The sequence below is a fragment of the Macaca nemestrina genome, chromosome 13, assembly GCF_043159975.1.
Source record: "Macaca nemestrina isolate mMacNem1 chromosome 13, mMacNem.hap1, whole genome shotgun sequence".
NCBI lineage: Eukaryota > Metazoa > Chordata > Mammalia > Primates > Cercopithecidae > Macaca > Macaca nemestrina.
This window is the reverse complement of record NC_092137.1, coordinates 73,283,481-73,310,049: the sequence shown is the minus strand read 5'-3', so window position 1 is coordinate 73,310,049 and position 26,569 is coordinate 73,283,481. Positions and strand designations below refer to the sequence as shown.

The 26,569-nt window shown below is 50.7% G+C and overlaps 1 protein-coding gene and 1 long non-coding RNA gene across 11 annotated transcripts in view; one reads left to right on the top strand and one right to left on the bottom strand.

Annotated features, from left to right (window-relative positions):
* Positions 1 to 26,569, top strand: part of LOC105465258 (sideroflexin 5) — a 130,872-nt gene that overhangs the window by 71,136 nt on the left and 33,167 nt on the right. For 8 of the 9 annotated variants that reach the window (XR_011611900.1, XM_024787817.2, XM_071076909.1 and 5 more), the window contains exons 7-10: positions 756 to 809; positions 1,843 to 1,899; positions 3,311 to 3,376; positions 14,216 to 14,306. Coding sequence is in view for 8 of the 9 variants with exons in the window: in XM_024787817.2 (XP_024643585.1) it covers positions 756 to 809; positions 1,843 to 1,899; positions 3,311 to 3,376; positions 14,216 to 14,306 (268 nt within the window). In the remaining variant the exon portion in view is untranslated. The remainder of the gene's footprint in view (positions 1 to 755; positions 810 to 1,842; positions 1,900 to 3,310; positions 3,377 to 14,215; positions 14,307 to 26,569) is intronic. The other variant, XM_024787819.2, reaches the window with a different exon arrangement.
* LOC139357896 (uncharacterized) lies at positions 661 to 8,900 on the bottom strand. 2 transcript variants are annotated; one of them, XR_011611902.1, is made up of 3 exons: positions 8,694 to 8,900; positions 3,456 to 3,569; positions 661 to 836 (listed from the first exon to the last, which is right to left on the bottom strand). It is a non-coding gene; the product is annotated as an uncharacterized lncRNA (long non-coding RNA). The 2 variants fall into 2 exon arrangements; XR_011611901.1 differs by lacking the exon at positions 8,694 to 8,900 and having other exon boundaries at positions 3,456 to 3,590.

Below are 26,569 nucleotides of genomic sequence, written 5' to 3'. Positions count from 1 at the left end.
CAGCAAGTCTAGGTCTTAGGTGATATTTGGGCTTTGGGAATAATGGATCCACGTCTGTGTTTCCATACGTAGCCATATGTGTATATTTGTTCATCTCTTCGTTCATTCCTTCATTCACTCAACAAATATTAGAAATCTGTGTTTCATTCAGTTGCTTAAACATGGTATAGGTTTTTGCTTCATGGAAATTCACAGATGACAGATACAAATTCCCCCAACTTGTATTTACAAAGCACTTAAGGCCTTTGAAATGATTTTTGTTTAATCCTCGCGAAAATCCTACAGGAAGGCTAGGGTGAGGAGTCAGGTAACCTGAGTGGAAACGATGGTATTCCTTTTGTTTGCTTGTTTTTATTGCCCCCCTAATAGTGGAAATAATGCATGTCTATTGTTAAGAAGAATACAGAAATATTTAAGATTGTGCAAAAGTAACCTGCAACCCAACCTCCAGAGACATCCACGCTACAGGTTTTTTCATGCTTGGAGATAATGTGTGTATGCATGTGTTTGTGTATATGGTTATATATATAAGGTGATTTTTCTTTAAATAAGATTATGCTGTAATATAATTCTGCAACTTGGTTTTTTCCCATCGCACACCCTCTCCCTTAGTGAACCTCAGTTTGTGTGTACACGGCATACCACATCAGTTTGTATAGATCCAGCTCACTCGTTTGTGGTAGTGTATTTTTTCTTTGCAAAAGCATAGGATGTTTCTTTTGCCTTTTTCAGCATTTCTTCTCTCTCGCTCATAGGTAGTCGGTCTTCTCTTGCCCAACCAGACACTGGCATCCACTGTCTTCTGGCAGGTAACAGTCTCCCAGCAAACAGGGCTCCTGAAGGAAGGGCCCACACAGGTGCTGGTTAAGAACTCCCTGCCCTGGTGTCTCCTGCCCCGTCCAGACCCCGCGTAGGGTCAGTCCACCCCGACACCACCCCAGCCCAGAAGTCACTGAAGGAAAACCAGGACTTTGTCCCTGCTGAGGTCTCCAGCAGCCCAGCATGTCTCAATCCACATGTGTCACTCTAACCTTTGGATCGAGGTGATGAGGGCTGCATGCCCCTGCCTGGAACATGCTGGCTTGTCAGTGGGGTGGCCCCCACTCTGCCCCTTGGCTGCTCATCCCAAGGCCAGTGACCCTGAGGCCCACAGCCTCATTTTGACATCAGCCTCCCCCACATCTACTGAGAAAGGTCAATACACCCCTAACCTGAGGTGGTGAAGTGCATCACAGACCCTGGTCCCTGCTCTTGGAGACAGTCTGGGTTGTGATGCCATGAAAACAGTTGAGGGTATCTCTGTGTTTATGTGTGCAGAGAAAGAGGGGCAGGAAGGAAAACCTGTCTGTCTTCTAGGAGAAAATGTCAGTCTTCACTGAACAAAACTCCTGCCGGCCTCTGTGTCTGGAAACTGGAGGTGCAGGACACTGGACTGGGAGATTTTTGAAAGAAGTGCAGGGCTGTCAGTCATTCTAGGCCAACTTTTGTCCAGCAAGTAATATAATAAAGATGGTGTGACAAAGGCAATGGGGTCTGCAGGGGCAGTGAATGCCATCATTCCAAGAGAGGTGACTGTCTCAGGATCAGGTGGACTGCTGGGGTGTGCAGGACCCCATTCAGGAACCAAGAGACTTCCCGAGAGGCAGGGCTCAGTGCTAACACCAGCACAGCCCTGGGCAAACCAGGACCGTCAGTCATGCTAACTGGCAGCATGGGTAGCACCATGTGAGCTAGAGACCGCATGCTGTGTCTTTCTGGGGATGTGTGACCTCCTGGGGTCCAGGCCTGGCTTCCAGGGAGGTGACCACTCCTTCCCTGACTTCTCTCATCATTGCCTTTCAGTGGCTGAACCAGAGCCACAATGCCTGTGTCAACTATGCAAACCGCAATGCGACCAAGGTGAGCATCACTGCCCTCTCCCAAGTGGTGGGGTTCAGGATAGGGAGGCCCAGTCATCCTCCCTACAGTGTGACATGCCACCATCAGTGGCTGCCTCTTGGTTAAACATGGCCCTCCTCTAGATATCTTATTTAAAATGCCAACCCTTCAGATGGGTGGCCGACTCAGACATTACTCGGCTGAGGTCAGCTGGAGTTTCTGGGCCAGGAGCCCTCTGGGGAGGAGCTGTTTACATGAAGTGAAGAAGGCCCATTAAATGGGGGCAATGCAAGGGATGAATTTGGCTGGCTTTCAGATTCTTCTTGGATAGCTCTTACATTTGGGTTTTGGATCATGATGATATCAGCTACTTGGGGGCCAAATTCCCCTAAAGCTTCCTCCAAATTTTCTGGAAGCTGCCTCAGTGCTCTTAGGTCCCGACTGGCCACAAGCTGAAGGGCTGCTCCTGAGTGGGGAGGGTCCAGGGCTGGTACCTCCTCCCCAAAGCCCCCTGCACTCCTTGGAGAGCTTGTGGTGGAGGCCCGATCACCCTTCTGTTGTCCAGGAAGAGCTGCTGGGCCCCTGCTTTGCTACAAAGGCCACCTCTCCCCAACTTCAGTTCAAAGGCAAAGAAGGCAGGATGCATCTAGGTCCCCTTTGGGGGCCTGTCGTTTTGGGGTAGAGGAGAGTCCTAACATTTGCTAACCTTGGGGGAGAGGAGGGGAGTTAGGAGCTGGCCTGGACTGTAGGAATTGAGAGGCTTGGTACGCTGTGGGTGCCCCCTGACATCTAAACCTCCACCCCAGTCTCTCTCATAGGCTTCACATATGGCCATCTCTGCTTGGATGACTCCCATTTATCTTAAACCAAACACCTGTAAGCCTGCAGTTGTAGCACAGGGCAAGTTCCTCAGCTTTTTCTTAATTGTCTGTGTTGGAACTCGGGGTATATTACTCTGTAGCGATATTGGGCAGCTATCATCTGTTGACGTGGGAGCCCAGTTGTTCCATGGGCTGGCAAGGCCTGTGAGAGCCTTGACATGGGCATTTCCACCTAGAAAGTGCTCCAGGTACCAAACAGCCCCCTTGCAGCATTTAACCTCTGAAGTGGAGACTGCTTGCCCCAGCCATCAATGGTCCGTGTTAGCCTTGCTGTTCTTCACCTCCAGCCAGCATTGTCTGCCAGTGACCTTTCTAGAATAGGGCAGGAGTGAAGTGGGCCCTTCAGCATCTCCCTGGTTACTGGCGATTTATATTTCTACGCTGGGAACTGAGCTGAGGGTGGCCTAATCCCTTTGGGTCCTGAGGGGCCTCTTCCACCCACCTTCCAGGCTGGTGGGCAGCATGCTTCTTGCTGGCTGGGACAGCTTACAAGGGGAAGTATGGGAGCTTTTGGCACCTAGCAGGCCTGAAATTCTGCCTCTGTTTTCCAGCCTTCACCTGTATCCAAGTTCATCCAGGGCTACCTGGGAGCTGTCATCAGTGCTGTCTCCATTGCTGTGAGTACTCCCTCCCCTGCTCCTTCTTGACTCTGCTGCTCTCGGGCCACCCCGCTCAGCATTGCAAGTGGATGCTTACCTGAGGGCCAGGCTGGGCAAGGATGTGGGAGACAGGTTTCTGTGGGTAGGGAGTCAGGACAGGCTTTCCAGGCCGAAAAGAGGCTCCAGTAGACAGAGCACAACCTGGTGCTCCCTGTAATGGAGAGCAGGCGGGGAGGTGAGGTGGTGCCCCGGGGGCGCCGAGGCAGGACATCTGTCTTGAGTGGGGCCACGGTTGCCCAGCACTCTGCTCAGAAGGCCACTTCTCATGCTCAGTAACGTGGCTGGGTCAGAGTTGGCGGGAGCGCCTCTGAATGACTCTGCAAGGCCCGCCCATGTGCCTGCTCCCCTGAGCTCTTGCTCAGCTACCAGGGCGCTGCTGTTTCCTCTCTGTGGCCTTACTGGTGTCACATGTCCAGCTCCTCCTGAAGACCTGTCAGTGCCCAAAGCCAGGGGCATTAGGCTCACGCTGAGTCTCCACAGTACTTTGAGGCCAGAGCAGCTACTCAGTAGGGGAGGTTCAGAGACTGAGTGTGAGGATATGGTAGATGTGGCTCCCTGCTTCCCAGAGGAGGCCAGGGGCAAGTGACACAGTCAGGGCCCTGGGCCAGAGCCAGAGTGGACGCTCAAGCTGCCAGGACCTTCTGCACACTTGTCCCACCCCTGGGCCCACCCCTGTGCCTATGTCTGGCTCTCTCTGGATCCCCACTAGGATGGCCTTCTATAGCTGACTCCAGAGGGCGAAGGGCCCCTTCACAACCCTGTCATTTCATTCATTACACAATACATTAATGTAACTGGTAAGAAAAAATAGTTAGAAAATGAAAACCAAACAACATTCACATAGCTGAGCACAGCAGGGCACACCTGTAGTCCCAGCTACTCAGGAGGCTGAGGTGGGAGGATCACTTGAGCCCAGGTGTTGGAGTCTGTAGTATGCTATAATCGCACCTGTGAACAGCCAGTGCACTCCAACCTGGGCAACATGGCAAGACCCCATTTAAAAAAAGAAAAGTCCAGGCGCAGTGGCTCACGCCTGTAATCCCAACACTTTGGGAGGCCGAGGCAGGTGGATCACCTGAGATCAAGAGTTCAAGACCAGCCTGGCCAACATGGTGAAACCCCGTCAATACTAAAAAAATACAAAAATTAGTTGGCATGGTGATGGGCACCTATAATCCCAGCTCCTTGAGAGGCTGAGGCAGGAGAATCGCTTGAATCTGGGAGGCAGAAGTTACAGTGAGCTGAGATCACGCCACTGCACTCCAGCCTGGGCGACAGAGTGAGACTCCATCTCCAGAAAAATAAATAAATAAATAATAAAAAAGTTTAAATAAAAAACTCCAAAACCATTCAGCTGGGCAAGGTGGTGTGCCCCTGTAATCCCAGCTACTCAGGAGGCTGAGATGGGGGGATCACTTATGGCCACGTTGGGCAGCATAGCAATATCTTATCTCTAATGAAAAAGAAAACATTCACATATAATGAAGAATTCACATACAATAACCTTTTGGTAAAACCCACTTTCCTCGTCTTTCCAGTGCCATTAAGTAAATACTGTATAATAACAGTTCACGGCTGTATATTACCCATTGTACCATACACCACAATTTAATTCACCATTCTTCTAAAGGAGGGATTTGGGGTTGTCCTGAAATGGCCTCATTTATTTCACTCCCACATAGACCAAGTCATCTCCAAATAGCTGTGAAGTGGGATGTCCCATCTCATGCCCAAGATCTCTTTCCCAAATCCTTATGTCTTCACAAAAGCAAGAAGCCAGACATTGCAGACCTATTCAGATGGCTCACCAAGAGACTGCTGACCTGCCACCCAGCTTGTCCTGCAGCCCAGCAGGAGACGGCATTTGTGAGTCAGACAAGTGGGGGGTCCCTGATTCTGGGGACTTGCTGGGTGAAGGCCAAAGGCTCTCCTGAGTGGGAGAAAGGACTCTGTCACCTCCTCCTTGTTCCTTGTGATGAGAGGAGCTGATGGTCTGCTTGGCTTAGCAGCTCAAAAATCCCCTTCCCTTCTTGGAGACTCAGGGGTGGGGTGAGAAGAGGAGGCTACATAGGGAAGGATGCTGAGTGGCCCTGAATGGAAAGGCTTGAGTGAAGGGGATCGTTGTCCTGATGGACTTCCTTCCTCTGCAGGCCAAGAATCAGCTTCTCAGCCTGAGTAATATGGCAAAACCCCATCTCTACAAGAAATACAAAAAAATTAGTCAGGCATGGTGGTGCACACCTGTAGTCCCAGCTACCTGGGAGGCTGAGGTGGGAGAATTGCTTGAGCCCAGGAGGTTGAGGCTGCAGTGAGCCATGATTGCTGCACCACTGCACTCCAGCCTGGGCGACAGAGCACAACCCTGTCTCAAAAAAAGTAAAAAATCGGCCGGGCGCGGTGGCTCAAGCCTGTAATCCCAGCACTTTGGGAGGCCGAGACAGGCGGATCACGAGGTCAGGAGATCGAGACCATCCTGGCTAACCCGGTGAAACCCCGTCTCTACTAAAAAAATACAAAAAAATTAGCCGGGCGAGGTGGCGGGTGCCTGTAGTCCCAGCTGCTCGGGAGGCTGAGGCAGGAGAATGGCGTGAACTCGGGAGGCGGAGCTTGCAGTGAGCTGAGATCCAGCCACTGCACTCCAGCCTGGGTGACAGAGCGAGACTCCGTCTCAAAAAAAAAAAAAAAAAAAGTAAAAAATCACTCAGCTTTTTCTGAGAGCTCCGAGCTCTCTGCGTGTCCAGTCCTCACTGCCCCACCTGAAGGACCATCAGCCGCTCCATCCCAACCACTTGCCAGGGCAAACCTAGCACAGATTTGTAGGGTATGGGTTCTGAAGACAGAGTTATTGGGGGACTTGGAGCCCTCTGGGGTTCCCAGAGCTGATCTTGCTGAGCAGGGGCTGGGCCTCAAGTGGGGCTGTGTCTGTGCTGGGGCCTCCCTCGTTTCTCCTCCCTGTGAGCTCCAGCACCCCTCGAAAGGCTTTCCCCAACCACTCCAGCCCGTAGCACTCTCCCTCCCCACAAGTCCTGGAAACCCCTGTCCTCCCCACTCACACTCAGTCGCACCATGTCCCTGTCCCCTCAGTGTTCTGCAGTCTGAGCCCCATCCCCACTGAATTACAAGTTAACCAGGGACAGGCACCATGGCTTCTCCCCCATGGAGAGGAGCATAGGGCACTGCCCCATAAATACTTATTAATTAGGCCACTGACTGATTGCTGGCCTTGAGGCCCCTCCGATCTGCGAGTCCTAGCGGTGGCGGCGTCCCTCCTCCTGACGTCTTCACACAGTGAGGGTCTAACTCCGGCAGATGGACTGGAGTTTCTGACTTGGAAAATCAGCAGCTTGCTTGCTTTTCTTTTGTGTGTGTAAGTCACAAAACCTCTGAAGAAAGAGGCTTTATTTTATTTTCCTTTCCCTTGTTCTCTGGAACCCCAGGTCCCGCAGCCTCATTAACTGATCTCTGCTTCAATTAGTGACAAATCCCCTCCCAGGGCGAGCCTGTTAGGAGGAGATGACCTGCAAACAAGTGTCATGGCCCCAGTGGTTGGCCCAGCTCTGGCATTAATTAAAACGAGTCCCTACAAGCAGGCGGCATGGATGGGGGCCTACAGGCTGCAAGCAGGTCCTTGGGACAGAGGGCAAGCTGGAGTGGAGGCCAGCCTCCTCCAGGGCCCTGGAGAGCCCCTCCCCCACTCAGAGAAGCCCTGACCTTGGCCAGCAACCCTGGGATCAGGGATCCCCAGTTTGCATGCCCCCAAGTGAAGACTCCTGCTGATTGCAGGACCACCAGGGTGGGATTAGCAGCCTCTTGGTGAACCTTCTAAATAGATTTGGCAATGTCTGGCTGCTTGCTTGAGAATAAAAAAGAAATCCCGTCTTAAGTTATTTTTGAAATCTAACAGTTTGCTGTCTTTTAACAAAGGAAGCCTCTCTCAATCCTCACTGTTTTTTAGTTCGAGAGTTTGCATTAAGCACTTCTGTGGGCGGCCCTCACTGGGCCCCCGGCTACACGAGGGTGAGAGGAAGTAAGACCCATTGACTCCCATTGGGGGACTGTGATGTGTGGGTACTTTGCAGGCACTGGGGGCTGCAGGGACTGGGGTGTCCTTCAAGGCGCTGAGAGGGGAAGCTAGAACGTTCTGTGGTATAATCAGAATTATGATTAAGGTGACCCCAGGGTGTGGTGGGAGCAGGGGAGGGGCCCCTACTTCACACAGGGCTGACTCGTAGGACAGAGTGGAGAGAGCAAGGGGCAGACAGGGCGGGTGTTCCAGAGAGAGGGCACCACACAGGCAGAGGCGCACAGGAGAACATGACCAACTCTGGGCTCAGAGCAGGAGGGTGGCCACCGGGTAGGGAGTGATGGTGATCGTGAGTGGAGGAGGATCAGGGCCAGTCAAGAGGCACCGTGAGTGCCTTGCTCAAGAGGAAGGAGGCCATGCCTGGAGCCCTGCCTGGGTGTCATCTGCTGGGTGTCTCAGATGGTGCAGGTGGAAGTGGGCTGGAGGAGAAGGGGTGGGGCCACCCTCATGGACGAGGGGCCTGGATGAGGGTGGACGTGGGGCTGGAGAGGAAGACTCAGGGATGAAGTGATGTGGGACCAATCAGGAGCTGCCTGGGGGAGCCACATGATGAGAGGCACTTCATGCCCATTCCTCACACCCTTCCCTTCCAGCTAGGTCTTAGCTGGCTGAGGTTTTTCCCTGTTGGGGCAGTGCTGAGCTCCATTCCCAAAGGTTCTGGGCCCTGGGGGGTTCTTTCTGTGTAGGATGCAGTGGCTGTTAACCTTCACTACCAGACACTGGCATAGAAGGAGGGGTTCCAGGAGATCCCTGGGTACTGAACCCGTACACCTTCCAGTTCCCATTGCTTACTGACAACTCTGTGTTCCCTGGATAGTCAGACTGGAAAGTAGTCATGAGAATTGTAATAATGGCTAGCACTTCCAGAGTGCCTGCAGCGCGCCAGGCATTGTTTAGGTGTTCATCCTCATTTTACAGATGAGGAGACTGAGGCACGGAGGTGAAGTAAGTGACAGGACCTACCCAGGCTTAATCACACACAGAGACCCCTTTTGCCTTTTTCCTACTGCACCCCCTGTGGCATAGGGAGATGGGAGAAGCCAAGTGGTGTTCTCAGCTTCTAGGTTGGAGAAGCTATTACCATGCCGCCTGGCAGACAAGTCCCTCCCCAGGTACCCTGAGAGCAGTGGGGACTGGAAGATATTTTTTGAGAGGTTCTTTAGGTATAACAGAGTTCAACCCTCTGCTCACCTTCATACTTAGTTCCTGGGCCTGTGTTTTCTGGCCGTTGTCAAGTCAGCGGCATATATTTGTCCCTGGCCCAGAGCATGCCCTGCCGCCTGCAAGACAGACCTGGCTGACTCTGTGGCGGAGGGTGTACCTCAGGCCCTTCCATTCTTCTCCAGGCTGGAGAGAGGTAGGGGGATGACAGCACCTGGGAATCCTGGACCAGACTGTTGTCTTGCTGTGTTCAGGGAGTGGCTTTGGGTTTGGAGGGTCCATCGCATGGACCCTGTAGAGAATGTGCAGTGTTCAGAAGCCTGCAGATGGTGATGCTGGCAGTGCGAGTCAGACACAGAAAGCAGCTCTGTGTCTTTTCTAGGGAGGACAAGTTGTTGCCGCCTCCTGTGTAGAAGGGGTCTGTGTAATTGATTTCCTAGCAGGTAGCCCCCTGGCCCTTGTGGGGCGTGGTTCAGGAGTCAGGGTTGGTCACTGTTGTCAGCAAACAAGCAACTTGGTCACAGCTGGAGCAACTGATGTTTTAGCCTGTGCAGAACTCTGTCCCAGCTACTTGGCTACTTTGCTGCTGACCCCATTGCCAAGCAGCAGGCTGGCTGGGGTTGGGGAACAATTGACCTCCATGGAGGGTCTTGGGTCTACTTGACTACCAATGTGTTCTATCAAGTGTGCCCTCTGGTGGATATTTTTGGTACTTCAGCGATTCTTTGACCTTCTCCAACCCTTGCCCCCAGTGCCCACACAAACCCCTAACCCTTGGTTGCATTATTATCTACCACCCAAGAGGTGCCCTCCTTTTAGGCATGCCCCTTCCTCCATTGTTCTTCAGGGCCATTTGGACCCCCATAATGACTGGTGCAGTAGAGTCTGCAGACTGTTGTCTGAGTGCCCCGCAGACGACCTGGTATTTCATGCTTCTGATCCTTGGCGGAGTCCCGCTCCCTTCCTAGCCTCCTACTCAGGGGTCAGGCAGGCATCCCCTTCCTCAGGAGGCTTCATGACCCTTGGACCCACTCCCTTACGGCACCTCCTCATACAGGTAGCCAGAGCCTTGCAAGCAAGCCAGGCAGTCCTGCAGGGCTGTGTGGCTCCTCCAGTACCACTGAAGGCTTTAAGCAAGTTGCCATGTGTTTTCAGACTTCACTCCGACTGCTGTAGAGAGCAGATGGATGGAGGCAAGAGTGGAAGCAGGGGGCCTGGTTAGGAGGCACGCAGTCATCCTGGGACAGAGGCTGCGTGCGTGCTGAGTCGGGGGAGCAGGGAGAGCAAACAGCTGCATTCATGATATCCGAGAGATGCACCAGGGAGCCATGGTTACACGTGGGCCCCGGGAGGCTTCTGCCCAGAACGCTCTGAGGTCTCTGGCATGAGAAGCAGAGCTGGAAATGGGCGAGAAGGCTGGGGTGTGGGTGAGGAAGAGCGAGACAACCTTCATTTGAGGTGTGAGAAGGTGGAATGCCTAGAGCCCTTGGACATAGAGGCATCCACCAGGCGACGGATATTCAGGCTGGAGTCAGGGCACAGATGCGGGGAGAGGGATGCAGGCATTCTTCCAGCTCCATCCACTGTCTCCTTGCTGGCCTGTTGGCCCGGAAAGCCCTTGGTTCTTAAGGCTACAGCCACCAACTGTGTAGCTCATGACACTAAAGATTTGGTGTCACGAAGCTCCCACCCCACCCACAGCTCCTGCTGCTGGTCGACCCTGTTCCCATCTCTGTGGGGACTATCGGGAAGCTGGCCTTCCCTCCTTTTCCCCTGGTCTCCTGTCAGCTGCTCATGGCAAATTCACTGGCCCAGTAGCCAGACCTTGGAGATAGGTGGTCAAGAAGGCCTATTCTCTCCTTCAGGATGTTGCTGATATCTTGTGGGGCCTGAGCTCTGGTTTTCCCAGAACCCCTGTCTGATGGCCATATGAGAAATTCTTGTGCAAAATCCACACCCTGTTTGTTTTCCCCATCTACCAAAATGGAGCTCCTGTTTGGTTAATTTCTATTTTGTGGCTTATTTGGATGCTGTTAAAACAGATCCTGGGGGACCCTCAGCAGTAATTGTTCCACATCTCATTATCTTTCCTGAACCCGATTATTAGCTCTGATTTTTCTGATCGCTAGCTGCTGTTTGTGATGAGCTGTGTGCCATTAATACCAGCTGGTTCCCTTAAACAGGACCCACCGTGCCAGGGAAAACGAGCTGGCATTCAGAGCCACCAGCCTCTTGGCTTTTTCATTTTAACGGGCTCTACCAAATGTTCCAGGCCAAAGGGCCCTGAGGAACCAGAACAGACGGGCTCCCAACCCCTGGTCTGCAGCCATCTTGGGTTCCTTCTCAGGCTGTGGCTGTCCTAGGTGCTGCGGCAGTAAGACCTGGGCTGGGGCCTGGGAAGGGGTGAGGGTAAGTGGCCCTTTGCCTCTTCTATGTCCATGCCCTCCCTGCCACTGGGCCTATCACTGGCAAGTGGGCATTGTGACCTCACTGACTCCTCATGAGCTCACAGCTACACACATGCCCAGGTCTCCTCCCTGCTTTGCTGGTCCCCAGCCCCTTTCTCGGTCTCAGGCATGTTGGCCATGCTTTCAGAAACATATGTGTACCGCACTAATGTCACCCTATCCATGCTGGGAGACCTGGTGACTTTCAGGGAAGGGGAGGCCAGAAGAAACCTGGGACAGGAACATTGTTTTCTCTCTTCATTCTTCCTCCCTGCACTCTGGGCTGTGCCAGTCCTAGCCAGTGGAAAGAATGGCCGACCAGGGACGGGGAGGCTTTGGAGAGAGGGAGGCAAATGTGATGGCTACCTTTCCTCCTTTCCCTCCCACTGCTCTCCAGCCCTGCGTACCCCCAAGAGGCTGTCATGGGGAAGGGTCCCAGCCCCTCTACTCACTTCCTTGAATGGCTCCTGCTCCCCGCCTCTTCCAGCACTTCCTGTATCTTCTTAAATTGTCATGCAGGATTTTGAACTCAGATCTTCTGACTTCTGGCTGCTGGGGGCAGGGGTGGTTCAAGGGCCCTGTCTTCCCTGCAGGAGTTGCCTTCTGTTTTCCACTCATTTGGATCCCAGCCCCAAGGAGGCCATTGTCAGGGAGGTGCTTGCTATGCAGATGTGCCGTTCAAAGGCATGCAGATATGAAAGCATCGCTCCCTCAGGTGGGAGACAATGGGAAGGTCGAGAGCACTGTGGTTAGGAGCAAGGCTTTGGAATTAGCAGTCCCTGCATTCAAATCCTAGCTTTACTTGCCTCATGACAGCTGTCTGTCCTTGAGCAAAATTGCTTAACCTCTCTGGACCTGTCTCTATCTGTAAAAAGGGCCAACATGGTCTACCCAAAAGCCTTGTCGTGGGGATCTCATTAAGATATTTCATGTGAATATGTGCTGAGTGGCCTCATGTAGGAGGTGCTTACTGACTTCTCCCAAGCCCCCGCCTCTTCATCGCTACTGCCCGTCTGCGTGTCCTCCAGCCTCCTCCCACGCTTTCTCTCACTGCACTTTTTTGGGGGTGAGGGAGGCCATTTCTGAGTCACTCGCTCCTGGACTTGATGAATTCCATTCGTGTGGCGGGGGCAGCAGGGCCCAGTGTGAACCGGCAGCTCCCCAGCCCTGCCCACTGTACCACTCAAGTGAGTCCACGCCGTGATGCCCCTGGCTGCCTCCCAGCCTTCTCTTGAGCGAGCTGGGAGGACAAAGATTGGACTCAGGATCAGCCTGAGACTTAAGATGGAGGCTGTGTTCCCGAGAGCCCAGGGTGGGCATGCCAGGAAGCGCTCTGGCTCCACGGAATGCTGCACTGCCCCGGGGCTGGCGGACCAGCACTTCCTTGTCTTCCTGGGTCTCACAGTCGCAGCCTGGCCTGGGCTGTTTCTGCCTTGCTGCACCCTGCCTCAACAGCGGCAGGCACCTGGCAGCCCTGGAGGCCTTCCCAAGGCTCTGCGTCTTCCCCAACCACCCACAACATTAAGGCCAGAGCTAGGCCTGAGGGCACAGGGTGGCCTGCTGAGCCACCAGGTGTGCCAGACCTGAGAGCAGGCTGCCCCAGCCCATCAGGCCAGGAGTCCTGCCACGGCTCCTCCCACGCTTCCCAGGAAAGACAGCGCAGGGGGCTGGCTTTGACCACCGTCTGGGGAAGCAGAGGCCTCTGCAACCCAACCCCTTTTCTGCATCTTGTCTTTTCTGTCTCCATGCCTGCGCTCATATGCATTTCTCCACCAGAAAGTCCTTTTCCTCTGCTAGCCCAACCCCATCTTTCTCTCCTCCGCAAAGCCCCACTCCCAGCCTTTGTCTTCTCCATGCAGTCATATGTTTGTTGGTTCCTGCATTTATTCCTGAGTCACCAATTTATTGAGCGTGTACTATGTGCCAGTGAGTGTAGCCCTAGGTAGTGCACATACAAAGATGAAAAAGGTGCAGTCACTCCTCCTGGTCCAGTGACATCATGATTATATAGCTTAATTTATTGAGGTCTCTTATATGCCAAGCTCACACCCACCACTTTACATACATTCTTATACCAGCCCTGGGATGTTGTAGGTATTACTATCCCTTTTTACAGATAGGTAAACCAAGGCAGAGAAAGATGAAATGACTTACCTGCCTAAGGTCCCACTGCTAGTAAGTGACACTGGAGGTGGAACTCCTGGGCGGGCCTGAAAGAACAGGTGTGGACTGAGTGGAGGAGGGAGGCATCCCAGGCACCCGGACCAGCACGGCAAAGGCCCCATGGCTGGAAGGGTACAGAGCATCTGATGAGCAGCAGTTCTTGGGGTTGAACATGGGGTGTTGAGGTTATGGAGGCCAAGGCTGCTGCGGGAAGGAGATGGTACCCTCTCAGGCAGGTTGGTCATAGAGAGGAGCTGGTGTGGCAGACATGAGAAAGCCTGTGCTCTCGAAAGCTGAAAGAGCCTAGGGGATGGACTGGAGTGATGAAACCCCAACCAGGGGCTGCGGTGGGGCGCCTGGCATCCTGGGCCAGGTGACAGGTATGAAGGCAATGACAGTGAGTTCAGGACATCCACCTCACCCTCCATCCTGCCCTGAGCTATGCTGCTTAGTCCTGCAGCCTGTGGGCAGGTGTGGGGGTCTCCCTGTCCTGAGCCCTTATGGTCTGGCTGGGCCCACACCTGGGTGTACCATGGATTTCAGAAAGGTGGTGCTTAGGGCTGGGGTGGGAATGAGGCCTTTCTACACTTCGTTTATTCATGGAGTATGTATCCTTTTACCAGCAACTGCCACATCATCCCATCCCTTTTCTCCTCTGCAGTGTGTGTGTGTGAGTGTGTAAATGTGTGTGTGTGTGTCTGATGCTTTACCTCTCCCTCTTTCTTATGGGCCAGTTGCCTGGGATGACTGGGCAGTGGTACTTTATGCAGCGACACTGGAGCTCTGCAACCTCAGGTGACGCTGCGGATTAGGGGTGTGAGGTGCAATTGTGGGGAAAGATGACATCCGCCACTCTCTGTCCTTCCTCCAGTTCTCCGCTCCTCCCATAAGCCACTGCAGCATCATGTACTTTTTCTGTGTTTTTATTTTTTTCTTTCAAAGGTGGGCCTTAATGTCCTGGTTCAGAAAGCCAACAAGTTCACCCCAGCCACCCGCCTTCTCATCCAGAGGTTTGTGCCGTTCCCTGCTGTAGGTAAGACCTGCACAGCACATAGATGTGTGCTGTGGGTGGGTGTGGGGGACCGCGGGGCTCCCAGCAAGACAGACGACCCTTCTACACCTCTCCTGATGCCCAGGGGGCACCCAGCTGGGAGAAGTGGTGCAAAATATGTAGCTAAAAGACAGGTCACGGGGTCCCACTGACCAGCTCTGTGCTGAGATTCTGCTTTCAGCATAGGGGTTCTTAGCCTGGGGTCCCACACCCCCAAGGGGTCAGTAGACAGAATGCTGCGGATCCAGTGAGCTTGGTCAGAGAAAAGATTTACATTAACCTCTAACTGCCTTTTAACATTTCCTTCCATTACGAATGTAGGCAGCAAACCACAGTCAGAAGCAGGACCTGTGACTTTGTCACCAGTAGAAATCACAGATGTTTTCATGGCACATTATAGTTCTTACAGAGATCTTAAAATATTATTTATGATCAACACTAATTCATATTTTCTTTTTCTTTTGAGACAGAGCTTCGCTCTTGTCACCCAGGCTGGAGGGTGGTGGCGCGATCTCGGCTCACTGCAACCTCCACCTGCCGGCTTCAAGCAGTTCTCCAGCCTCAGGCTCCCAAGTAGCTGGGATTACAGGCATGCACCACCATGCCCATCTAATTTTGTATTTTTAGTAGAGACGGGGTTTCACCATGTCAGCCAGGCTGGTCTCGAACTCCTGACCTCATGATCCACCTGCCTCGGCCTCCCAAGGTGCTGGGATTACAGGCGTGAGCCACCGTGCCTGTCCACTAATTCATGTTTAATACATCAACTGATAGATCTTGTTTTTAATTCACTAGTTAAAAAGCGCATCTAGGCTGAATGTGGTAGCTCACACCTGTAATCCCAGCACTTTGGGAGGCCGAGGTAGGTGGATCACAAGGTCAGGAAATCAAGACCATCCTTGCCAACATAGTGAAAACCCATCTCTACTAAAAATACAAAAATTAGCTGGGTGTGGTGGTGCAGGCCTGTAATCCCAGCTACTCAGGAGGCTGAGGCAGGAGAATCACCTGAACCAGGGAGTTGGAGGTTGCAGTGAGCCAAGATCATGCCACTACAATCCAACCTGGCAACAGAGTGAGACTCTGTCTCAAAAACCAAACCAAACCAAAAAAAAAAAAAACCAAAAAACATCTATTACTATATCACAGTATTTTGGTAATTTCTTTCAGGATGATCCCCGTGATCCTATGTGTTTTGTTTTATGCATTTAGAAACATTATTCTGAGAGGGGTCCATAGGCTTCACCAGAGTGAAGCCAGAGTGGTTCCTGGCACAAGAGAAGGTTGAAAGCTTCTGCTAGTCTAGGTTTCAAGCCTTTGGTATTGAGAACAGCGTAAGGCAGTGCATAGTTGTCAAAAGAGAAGGGTAAACCAGTGCTTGAACCATAACAGCAGAGCTCCCCATCTGTGCCAGAGGACAACAGTGGGGACAGGCCAGCACAGGGCATGAGGACTTGTGACCTCTGTGGTACCAAGGCACAGTCTGAAGAGCCGGAGTCAGACCCAGGCTCATGGTCCTGACTCTGATCATCATCTCCAGGGCCCTGCTTCTCCATCTGTAAAATGCGGGTACCAGTACCCACCTTCCTATAGCCCAGAGCTCTGGGAGGAGCAAGTGAGGCCACAAACCAGTTTCCACTGAGAGGAAGGTGCTTTGAAGCACTCGCAAAGCCCTGTGAGAGGGTGAGAGGTCATTGCTGGGCAGCCCCACCCCTGGATGACCCGGAGACTAATGAACTCCCAGAACCAGCCACCTGGCTTAGCCTCAGCCAGCCCAGATAATTGCTATAGCAACGCCACACTTTTAATGAACTTTCAGCTATTTCTGTCGTGGGCCATTAATGGAATAACCCTTTAGATCTGACTTCGTTAGGAGGCCTAATAAAGCAAACACGGCTGCCCAACTGCTGTTCCTGGCCATTCAGCCTGGAGGGTTAGATGCAGTCTGAGAAGGGGCAGCGCTCGGCTGCACTGGGCTGGATCTGGGATTCGGCCAAGATGTAATCTGTCCTTAGCCAAGCTTTAGATAAGAACTTTGCCGGGGGCCCATTCCAGCCCTACTGGCCATCTTGCTGTGTGACCTTGGCGTGGTCTTAACCTCTCTGGGACTGTTTCCAGAGGAGGGTCCCTGCTTTGGGTCTGAGACTTTCTGACCTGCCCCTCTTCAGACTCCAGTGCAATTCCCCTCCCCTCTTCTTTTTGGGAATGAGGCCTCAGCTGCTGGCACAGGTGCAGCCACTGTTGTAGTCTTGAGATCCTGAACATCCCTCGCAGCTTGCATAATGTGGTTTGTAGCGGTGACAGTCCTAGCTCGCTGGGATCCAGGGAGAGGCAGGCCCTCTGTGGCTTCTTCCTCCGCCTGGCTGCTGAGTCCTGGCTGGGTGCCTGCCTGCCTTCTGCCCCAGCCCCAGCCTCCCCTCCCCCCACACAGGCTTCCATCTCTCTAGTCCCCATGTCCATCCCTCTTATCCGCAAGTGGGCACTTGCGGACTGCCCTAGTCAATGCTGACACAGTTTTGAGATGATTAGGTATGGCCCTTACCCACCAGAGACTCAAAGCCTGCTGGTCCTCTCAGGCCACTGTCCAGTCCCTGTACTTGGCCTCTCTGCACCTTATCCAGAGTATCCCTAAGCTGCACCGGGTGCTGGCAGGGCCTAGGTCCTGCCCGGAGTTCACTCCAGTTCTCTGAGGCAGGCCAGGCCAGACCTGGCTGGGCCACCGTTAAAGGTGACCAAGAAGCTGGCTCAGGCTGTGCTTGACCTCGTGGAGGGTCCTCTGTCCCTTTAGGCTGCTTGCAGAGACGGGACTCACTGAGCAGTGAGTGCACAGGGGAAGGTGGCTGGGGAAAGTGGCAGTGATCATATTGAAGCCCTGTTGTTGGGATGTGAGTGGAGTTGAAGGGGGTCTTCAGGGTGATGGGGGGTCCTGAAGAAGCTTGTGCCCTGTGGTCAGAGGCCACATCCAGACTCTCACACTTCTGAGCAGGTTGGGAACTCAAGCTCTAGGGAACAAGGAAGCCCCAGGAGTCAATTTCTTCTTCCCAAGGCTCTGCCAGCTCCTCTGCAGGCTCCAGCCTGAAGCCTGGGAGGTGGGCTACACACTGCCTAAGAGTGGCCTGAGACACACGCACCTGGACCCCACACCGAACTCCACCACTCCCACCCCATTCTACCCACTGTCTCCTCATCTGGAAATGAGGCCTCTGATGAGACCCTCCTTCAGCCCCTTCCCACCAGGACCTCTGTGACTGCAGGCCTCCTTGAGGTTTGCAGAGCTCTTGGGTGCTGCACAGCTCCCCTCTTGTTCTCCAGCAGGCCTCTCTCCTCCCTCGGTTCTCCTCATTCTGTGCTGGAAGGGTCTGAAGGCAGAGCATGCCATCACCTTCTTACAGAAGAATGAACAAAGTCAGACTTGCTGAAAGTGGTACTGAGCTGGCCAGAGCCCAGCCCTCCCAGGCCCAGCCCAGGGCTATTTCAAGCCCTCTGAGATAACCCCTCACCCCTATAGCTGAGAAACTGAGCAGTGTGGCCCAGAGGCAGCCAAGGCTACGCAGTATCCTCCCTGTTCTGCCTCCAGGTTCCCCCCCTAGTTTTTCAGAGTGTGTGTGTGCACACGCCTGTGTCACATGACTGATGCGTGTACACACACATGTGCTGAGTACGTGGGAAGCCCTGGGATGCTCACTGCAGCCATTTCTCTCCCCTTGGAGAGAGGTGGTTTCAGGGCTATGCTGTGCCCCTGGTCTAGAACAGCAATCGTGTGGGAGATCTCAGTTTCTATTTATACGTGGAGATGTTAGGAAAGACAGTGAGCCCAGGAGCATGTGTGCTGGCATCGGAATCGATTGGGGACTGGTAATTAATTTGCTTAGACCTTAATTAATTCTCCAGTTCTTTCTTATTTGTGGACTGTCACGCCTAATTGTGTTCAGGAGCTCAAGCTCGGAGCAGGCCCTCTGTTAATTGACGTATGGTTGCTGCGAGGTGAAGTTAATGGTTTGGGAAGCTGGGCAAACAGTGTAATTAAAGGTCAGTAGAAGAGGCATTGGAAAAATACACACCCCCAGGTCCAGCCACCAGTCTCTGTGAGCATAGTCCGTTCCAGGGGTTGCCGGCCCCACAGGCTTCTTGATGGGCCTTGGGGGAGGGGTACCGGGAGCAGTTACCAGCAGGAAGGAGGGCCAGGTCCCGGGTCCCAGAGGGGCAGTGGCCAGGGGAATAGACACATCTTATTGACAGTAATGGGTGGGGCAGGGGCTTTAGGGAGGTGGAGACTGAGGTGTTGTCTCAGCAAGCACATCTATAAAGCTGACCCTCTAGACTCCGGGTAGGTGTGGGCATGGGGAGGGCAGGAAGCCCTGAAGGTCACTCCAGGCTGCCTGGCTACATCCACTCAAAGCAGGGAACAGGCAGTGATTGTATCATGTGCTCATCAAGACCCCCAGCTAGGCCCTGAGCTCCCAATGAGGGAGGCCTGAGCCTCGGCATCAGCCAGCTGCTCCTTCCAAGGAGAACAAGCTTCCTGCAGGCACCGGAAATGCCAGCCTCAGCAGCTCCTTGCTGAGAAATGACTTCTTCCTGTGCCGTCCCCAGCAGACTCTTACGTTAAATGTCAGAATGTATTTTATTGCCATGAAAAGATCTCTGTGTTCACCGGTGAATCCGTCGCCCAGAGTGTCCTGGCACTGTTTGGGAGAAGGTCTTCTGTTCATTCACGGGTGTGGCAAACCTGCTCCCCGATGTCCACGCCCCCTTCTCCCCAAGGCCACACGGGTTTTGTGTCATTGAACCCCTCTTCTCTCCACTGCTCCCCCTTTGTGCTCAGTCCACCCTGCTTTCTCCGTCTAGGAGGTGGCCATGGCAGTGCTGCCCAAGTCTGGAGGGCCTACCCCCAGGTCAGAGCTCAGCTCCCCAGGCCTCATCCCCTGTAAGCAGGAGGCAGCAGCGTGCACCTGTGGCAGCTTTGTCCTGGGCCCTGTGACATCAAGGTCCCTGCATCAAGGTCAATGGTGCTTCATGTGGCATCCACGCCCTTCAGGCACCTCTGGATGCCAGGAGTCCCTTCTTTGACCTGCCCTGCTCTTGCCTCTCCTGTGCCCCACTGCAGCCCTGGAGAATCCTGCCATCCTCCTCTCCTCCCTCTTGCTGGGCCCTGGGCCTTTGTATGTGGCCCTGATGTCTGGATACCTGCTCTTCCCACTACCTCAAGCCACCCTCTGCCCTCCGTCGACTGCCAGGCCTTTGTGAGTCGGCTCAAACACCATCTCCTCTGGAAGCCCTCGCTGGGAATCCCAGCCAGGGTTAGACAGCAGCTACCCATGTGTGCCGATGTCTATCTGGGGACTGCCCATGTTGTTTCCAAGCTTGCCTCCCCCATTAGACAGTGAGTGCCCCAAGACAGGGACTGGATCTCATCCACCACCACCCTCAGCCCCCTCGGTGCCTGGCACACAGTCGGTGCTCAGTGTGGGTTTATTCAATGATCAAACGAGTGCTTTGGCACAAAAGGTTTGAGATGAGGCTCTCGCAGCAGAACCTCACCTTGATGAGAGTGGTGGCCAGATTCTGTAGCTACCTGGATATTTATTCTGAACATTTTCCACTTTTTAAAGTTGGTTTTGAGTGCTCTGTTTTCTTGTATATATTTTTACCATCACTGTGGTCCACTCTTAGTCAGCAGGCCTAGGGCGAATGACCAATGAGCTCACCCCTTTCCAGATCATCCTGGGCAGATTATCCAACCTTTCCAGGCCATGGTGGCCCCATCTATAAAACGGGATACTAGTATCTCTAAGCAAAGTTTTCATGGGGATTAAACATGTCAATTTCCCAGCGTAGCATGAGCACCTCTTAAATGTTGATCCTCTTCCAGCTCTACTCTGTTCCTCCTGCCCCAATCAGGGGTGGCACATTCCTGCCATCAGGGAACTTGTTCTTTGGGGGTAAGAGATGGTTAGATGTTCAAATGGCACAAAAAAAAAAACAAAAGTTCCAGTGATAAGGGCAATAAAGTTTTATAGAGGATGAAACCCATTCAATAATCTCTCTCAATCACCTTCCATCACCTCTGCGATTTTAGGAATTTAATATGAACTGAATTATGTCGGGAAAGGGTGTTTGTTGAAAAAAGGGACAGGATAATTAGATCATGTTATCAAGGGAATATGTGGGCGTGGTGGTGTGGATTTTGAGGAGCCGTGGAAGGCTGGGCTGGGCTGGGTGCTGGAATCGGTGGCAGCCTCAGAACTGGCATGGGCCCCTGGTGTGTGTCAGACCCCAGAGGACACAGGCAGTTGGTCCAAGGCAGCCAGAGGGAAGTGTCTAGTGTCCCAGGGCTCTGTTTTCAGTTTCATTCCCTTCAGTTATTTTGACTGCCTTGGATGGAGGAGGCCTGTGGCTCACATTCAAGAAACAGGGACACCAACCTGGCAGGGATTGTGAATTCATGGGCAAGAGCACCAGGATCTAAAAAGATCTGTTGAGGTGGGCCGATGAGATCTCACAAGGTTTGATGTAAGTCTTGCTGTTCAAAAAATGTAGGTGCACAAGTGATAGGGTGCCAAGACCTGACTTGGCTGAAGTTCTCAAGACAGAGACCCAGGGGTCTCGTGGGCCATGTGCTCAGAATGGGTCCCTGGTGTGGCATGTGCCTCTGATGATGCTCACTCAGATTTCAGCTGCATTACTAAAGATAGAACACCAAGAACAAAGGAGTCTGTTTAATTCTGGCTGTACACGTCAAGAGTAGCTCTGATAAGTGGTAACGCCACAAGAGTGACAGGATCTTCTGAAAAAACTGAGAGCCTGTTATTGAAATGAACTGCCTGACCCCTGGATTTGAGGGAAATGTCTGATCAGCAGACAGGCCTCAGAAGCTGTGAGGGGCACTCGCACATGACCAAGGCACCTGTTTCCAAGCAGCTTGCTCGGGAGCTGGCATACAGTAGGTGCTCCATAAGTGCTTGTTGCGTAAATGGCCTTCCAGTTCCAGGGTTTTATAATTCCTGAAATCCAGAAGGTAGAGACGCCCAGAGGCAGAGAAAGTGGGGAAGTGTAATGCGGAGGGAGGGAGGGGCTGTGCAGGAGGGGAATGCAGAGGGGAGCAGGGGGCCTGGCTGGGCTGGGCTGGCCTGCTGGGGAACAGAGGAGGGCATGTTGGCGCTATGAGTGTTAGCTCGGGGTTTGAGCTTTATCTTTGGTTGACGGGGAACCATTGAAGAATCTCAAGCTAAGAGGCAGCTGTGATAAAAAGGGGCTTTTTTAAAAGATGGATGTATTAGCAGGAATCATATTAAGAGATTCCAAACTTCCGAGTCAGCCTGCACCTAGGCTTACAGGCTGATTTTTCAGTCCAGAAATTCCCGGTCCTGAGTCGGTGACACTTCAATATGGGTTGTGAAACTCTCCCCAAATTCTCAAGCTACTTAAAAGAAAATTTGTGCTGCTTACTTAACACTGCCTCTCAGATGGAATAATGGGGATTTTTGTGAAATCGAGCAAATATGAGGGCATGCATCCTTATTTGATAATCATCACTGTCTTAAAGGCAGAGGGGTTGTATTCTGCTGTGATTCGAGTGTGAGGGAGAGAGTATGTGTGAGTGTGTAAAGGTGGTAAGATGCCTACATGTATATTTTCAATGCATAAACCTTCCCCGGGCAGGGACGTGAGAACCTGGCTACAATGGTTGCCTCTGGGGAAGGGATGAAGCTTAGGGTTGGGAAGGAGACTTACTTTTCATTATTTCCCCTTTTATACCATTTGAATCATTGACTGTGTTGCCCACAACGGTGGAAGGAAGGAAGAGGGGGAGGGAGGAGAGAAGAGAGAAGAGGGGAGGGGAGGCCAGCGTTACCTCCCACTTCTTGCAGATGAGGAAGTAGAATCTGGAAGTACTTAGTCCAACATCAGTCTTGAGCCAAAATAGCAACTGAAGTTTCATGCTTGCTACTAGAGTGCTTGTTTGTTTGTTTGTTTTAATGAAAATGGCTCTATTTCTTTCTGATAATACATAATAGAATAAGCAATCCTACTTCTCTCTCCAGAGTCATTTAGTGTATATCCCTCCAAATTCAAGTTAACATCTAAAAGTATATGAATCTCTGCCCATTATATCTATATATAGTGTAAATATGTTTATATAAATGTAATTTAATACAAATGGGTTCATATATATATACACTATTCTGTAAACTGCTTTTTAACCTCACAGTCAATTTTAGATGTCTTTCCTTGGCAGTCATAAAATTCTAACTTCTCCTTAATGGCCACAATAGTTTGTTCCATGGCTATTTTCTATTTATTTATTTATTTATTTATTTATTTATTTATTTATTTATAGACAGAGTCTTGCTCTGTCACCCAGACTGGAGTTCAGTGGCATGATCTCGGCTCACTGCAACCTTTGCCTCCTGGGAGGCAGATTCTTCTGTTTTGGCCTCCTGAGTAGCTAGGATTACGGGTGATTTTTGTATTGGGGGTAAGAGGTGATTAGATGTTCAAATTTTTGTATTTTTAGTAGAGATGGGGTTTCACCATGTTGGCCAGGCTGGTCTTGAATTCCTGACCTCAGGTGATCCACCCGCCTCGGCCTCTCAGAGTGCTGGGATTACAGGCATGAGCCACTGCACTCGGCCTGTTTTTTTAATTATGAAATTTTTCTATTAACATAGAAAATTGAAGAAATAGAGAAAGAGAACGTTAGATACACTCAAAACCCTCAGCCTTCTTGATTCTGGTTTCTTTCTCTCCCCACAGAAGGCACCGACCTGGAGTTAGTGTATGCTTACCATTTAGGTTTTATATTTTAGCATATGTGCATGTATCATAAGCCATCAATTGTATTGTTCATGAATTTTTTAACTGTACTATACTGTACATATCCTTTTGAAACTTGCCTTTCGTTGTGGTTTTGAAATGTATTTATGTTAATACATATACATTCATTTCAGCTGCCATAGGCATTTGTACTCTGTGGCCATCCACAGGTGATTAACTGGGGACATTTAGGTTGTTTCCAGTCTCTCATTATTATACAGTCCTGCTCTAAACAACCTTGTGCTCTAAACAGCTCATGTGCACATGAGTAAGAGTTTCTCCTGGGCAAAAGTTTTCAAACCTTCCTCTGTATTATAATCACCTGGGGAATTAAAACAAAACAGATCTGGACCCTGCCTCAGCTTTGGTTTCACTTGTGCAGCCAGTGCTGGGAATCTCCAGGCTAGGGTGTGTAGCCAGACATGGAATGGACACATTAGAGGGTATGCATGTTTCTAGCTTTATTAAATATTGCCAGATGGGCATACGGGCGTTTACTCAGCCTGCAGGGTATGAATTTTTGTTTCCCTACATCCTCTTCAATATTTGATATTATCGATCTCTTAAAATTTGTGTTCATCTGGGCTGGACGTGGTGGCTCACACCTGTAATCCCAGCACTTTGAGAGGTTGAAGCGGGTGGATCACCTGAGGTCAGGAGTTCAAGACCAGCTTAGCCAACATGGTGAAAACCCATCTCTACTAAAAATACAAAAATTAGCTGGGCATAGTGGTGGGTACCTGTAATTGCAGCTACTTGGGATACTGAGGCAGGAGAATCGCTTGAACCTGGGAGGCAGAGGTTGCAGTGAGCCAAGATTGTGCTACTGCACTCGAGCCCGGGTGACACGGTGAGACTACATCTGAAAAAAAGAGTAAAATTTGTTCATCTGAACTGGTTTATTTCTCATTTTAATTTGCATTTTTCCAGTTCCCAGTATGGTTGGGAAACTTTTCTTAACTTTATTGGACATTTGGGTTTCCAAACAGAAGAGAGAACAAGAGGATATCCTTATTTCATACCATCCACAAATTCAAGATAGATTAAATGCCTAAATGTGAAAAGTAAATTAAAACCTTTGGAAGAAAATATAGATGAACACTGGAGTACGCATAAAGTTTCTTTTTCTTTTTCTTTTCTTTTTTTTTTTTTTTGAGGCAGAGTCTCTCTCTGTTGCCCAGGCTGGAGTGCAGTGGTGCAATCTTGGCTCACTGCAGTCTCCGCCTCCTGGTTCAAGCGATTATATTGCCTCAGCCTCCTCAGTAGCTGTGACTACAGATATGCGCTACCACACCCGACTAATTTTTTGTTTTTAGTAGAGATGGGGTTTCTCCATGTTGGGCAGGCTGGTCTCGAGTGATCCACTCACATCGGCCTCCCAAAGTGCTGGGATTGCAGGCGTGAGGCACGTGCCCTGCCTAGAGTTTCTTAACAACACAAAATGTATCTACCAGGAAGAATTCTTTATCTGACTATGTATTAAACTATATGACAGAAGACACCATGTTGTGAGAAAAACAAGTCACAGGCTGGGAATAGCTATTTGTAAACCCTTTAACCAATGAGGTTTAGCCTCCAAAACCTATGAGGAACTCCTGCAGATTTTTTTCCCTCACATCTAGAAACCTAACCTTGATTATTAGTAAGATTGGGTTCATGTTTTTTAGTTTTTCAGTCTTTTATGAATTGCCTACTCATATATTTTTCTATGATTTTGATCACCATATATTTTTCTTAATAATTGTTAAAGCTCTTACCCATCGTATGGATTTTTTGGCTGAAATTAGCACCAACAGTTTGTGTTGAGGGTTTAAAGAATAAGGGAGTCTATTACTTTACAAAGGGCGAGTGTCGGGTGGGGCATCCAGGGTGCTTCCCCCAGTGCTGCTCTGCTGGCCTCCCGGTGGGCTTCATCTCAGGCTTGTGGAAGACGGCGGCAGCAGCTCCAAGCATCACATCTGGACCCAGTGTCCAGAGGACAAGAGGCTCTGCCTGCCTCCCACCCCTTCTTAGATGGGAGGAGACCTTCCCCAGAAGTCCCCAGCAGACATTCCTGGTTGTCTGAAATCGGGTCACATGCCTCTTCCTTGATCAGTCACTGCCCGTGGGAGGATTATTACTATTAGTTTGGACTAATCTCTGGGGGGTAGAATAGCTCTTGGGAGTCAGTCACTATGACCCTCCATAACTTAAGATTAGTAGCCCTTTGTTTATCATATGTAATGAATATCACTTCCCAGGTCCCCATTTCTTATAGTATAGTTTCTAAATCAATCTTGAATGCTGCGTTTCTAAGATGCCTGAGTTATAAGAGGTATTAACATAATAGCCTCTTAGAAGAGAAGAGAACTATAGTTAGTGTCCATTGGAAGGAATAAGCAAGCATTCACTTACACATTCAATACAAGTCACTTTCTTTAGTACCACAGAGTTGGAGTCTAAGCCTCCTTCACATTTTCTTGTTCTTTTTTGGGCATTGGTTTTTAAACACAGCATCGTGGCCACCACTGCTTTTTGTAGTCCTGTTTCTAATCTCGACTCCTTTAGCCCGTTTAAGATGAATGGTATAATTTCAAAGCATATAAAAGAATATTGGGAATTTTTGTTTGCATTTCTGATTTGGTTATACTTGTGTCTCATATTTGTTCGTTACTTGAAGAAAAAATATTCCTGAAATTAATCAGCTTCTTTAGGAAGCCGACATGTCGTAGGTACCTAAGTGTGGACCCATGACTAGGTTACGTCAATCCCTGCTGGCTTTAAAATTTGTGTGATCTTCTTCAAGAAGTTTGGCAGGTTTTTTTTTCTTTCTTTCTTTTTTTTTTACTTTTTGGGTAAATGAAACATGATTATATTCTCGCTGTAAAAATTTAAATATTATAGAAAAATTCTGGTGTAAAAAAGTGGAAGTCTTTCAACAACCCCTAATTCTCAAATTGAATTCCTTTCCCCAAGCAGACCACTCTGTGAGCTGTGAACCTTCCAAAACATTACCTGTGGATTTACGCACACATGTATGTGCATATGCCAATTACAGGGCTTTACATACAGTAAATCATCATGTACATAGTCAGTAGCTTTTTTCACATGACAGTTTGTTTTGGAGATCTTCCCATGTGAGTTCCCTAATGGTGGACATTTAGGTTGTTTCTAATTATTTGCTCTTACAAACAGTGCTATAATTAACATCCTTGTAAATGTCTCTTTGTGCATATGGGCAAGCATTTCTTTAGGGTAGCTATCTATGGTTTGGCAATTTCTACTGTCTTTAATTGCATTGCCTGGTATCTGGCAGACGATCTTCTGCATGTACAATAACTTTTCATGTCCGTGCTCCATTATAGTGTAAGTTTTAGAAAGATGTTTTAGGCAACAATTAGGAATCTAAGTTTAAGTTCAAATTCTGTATGGATTGCTGTGGTCAGCTG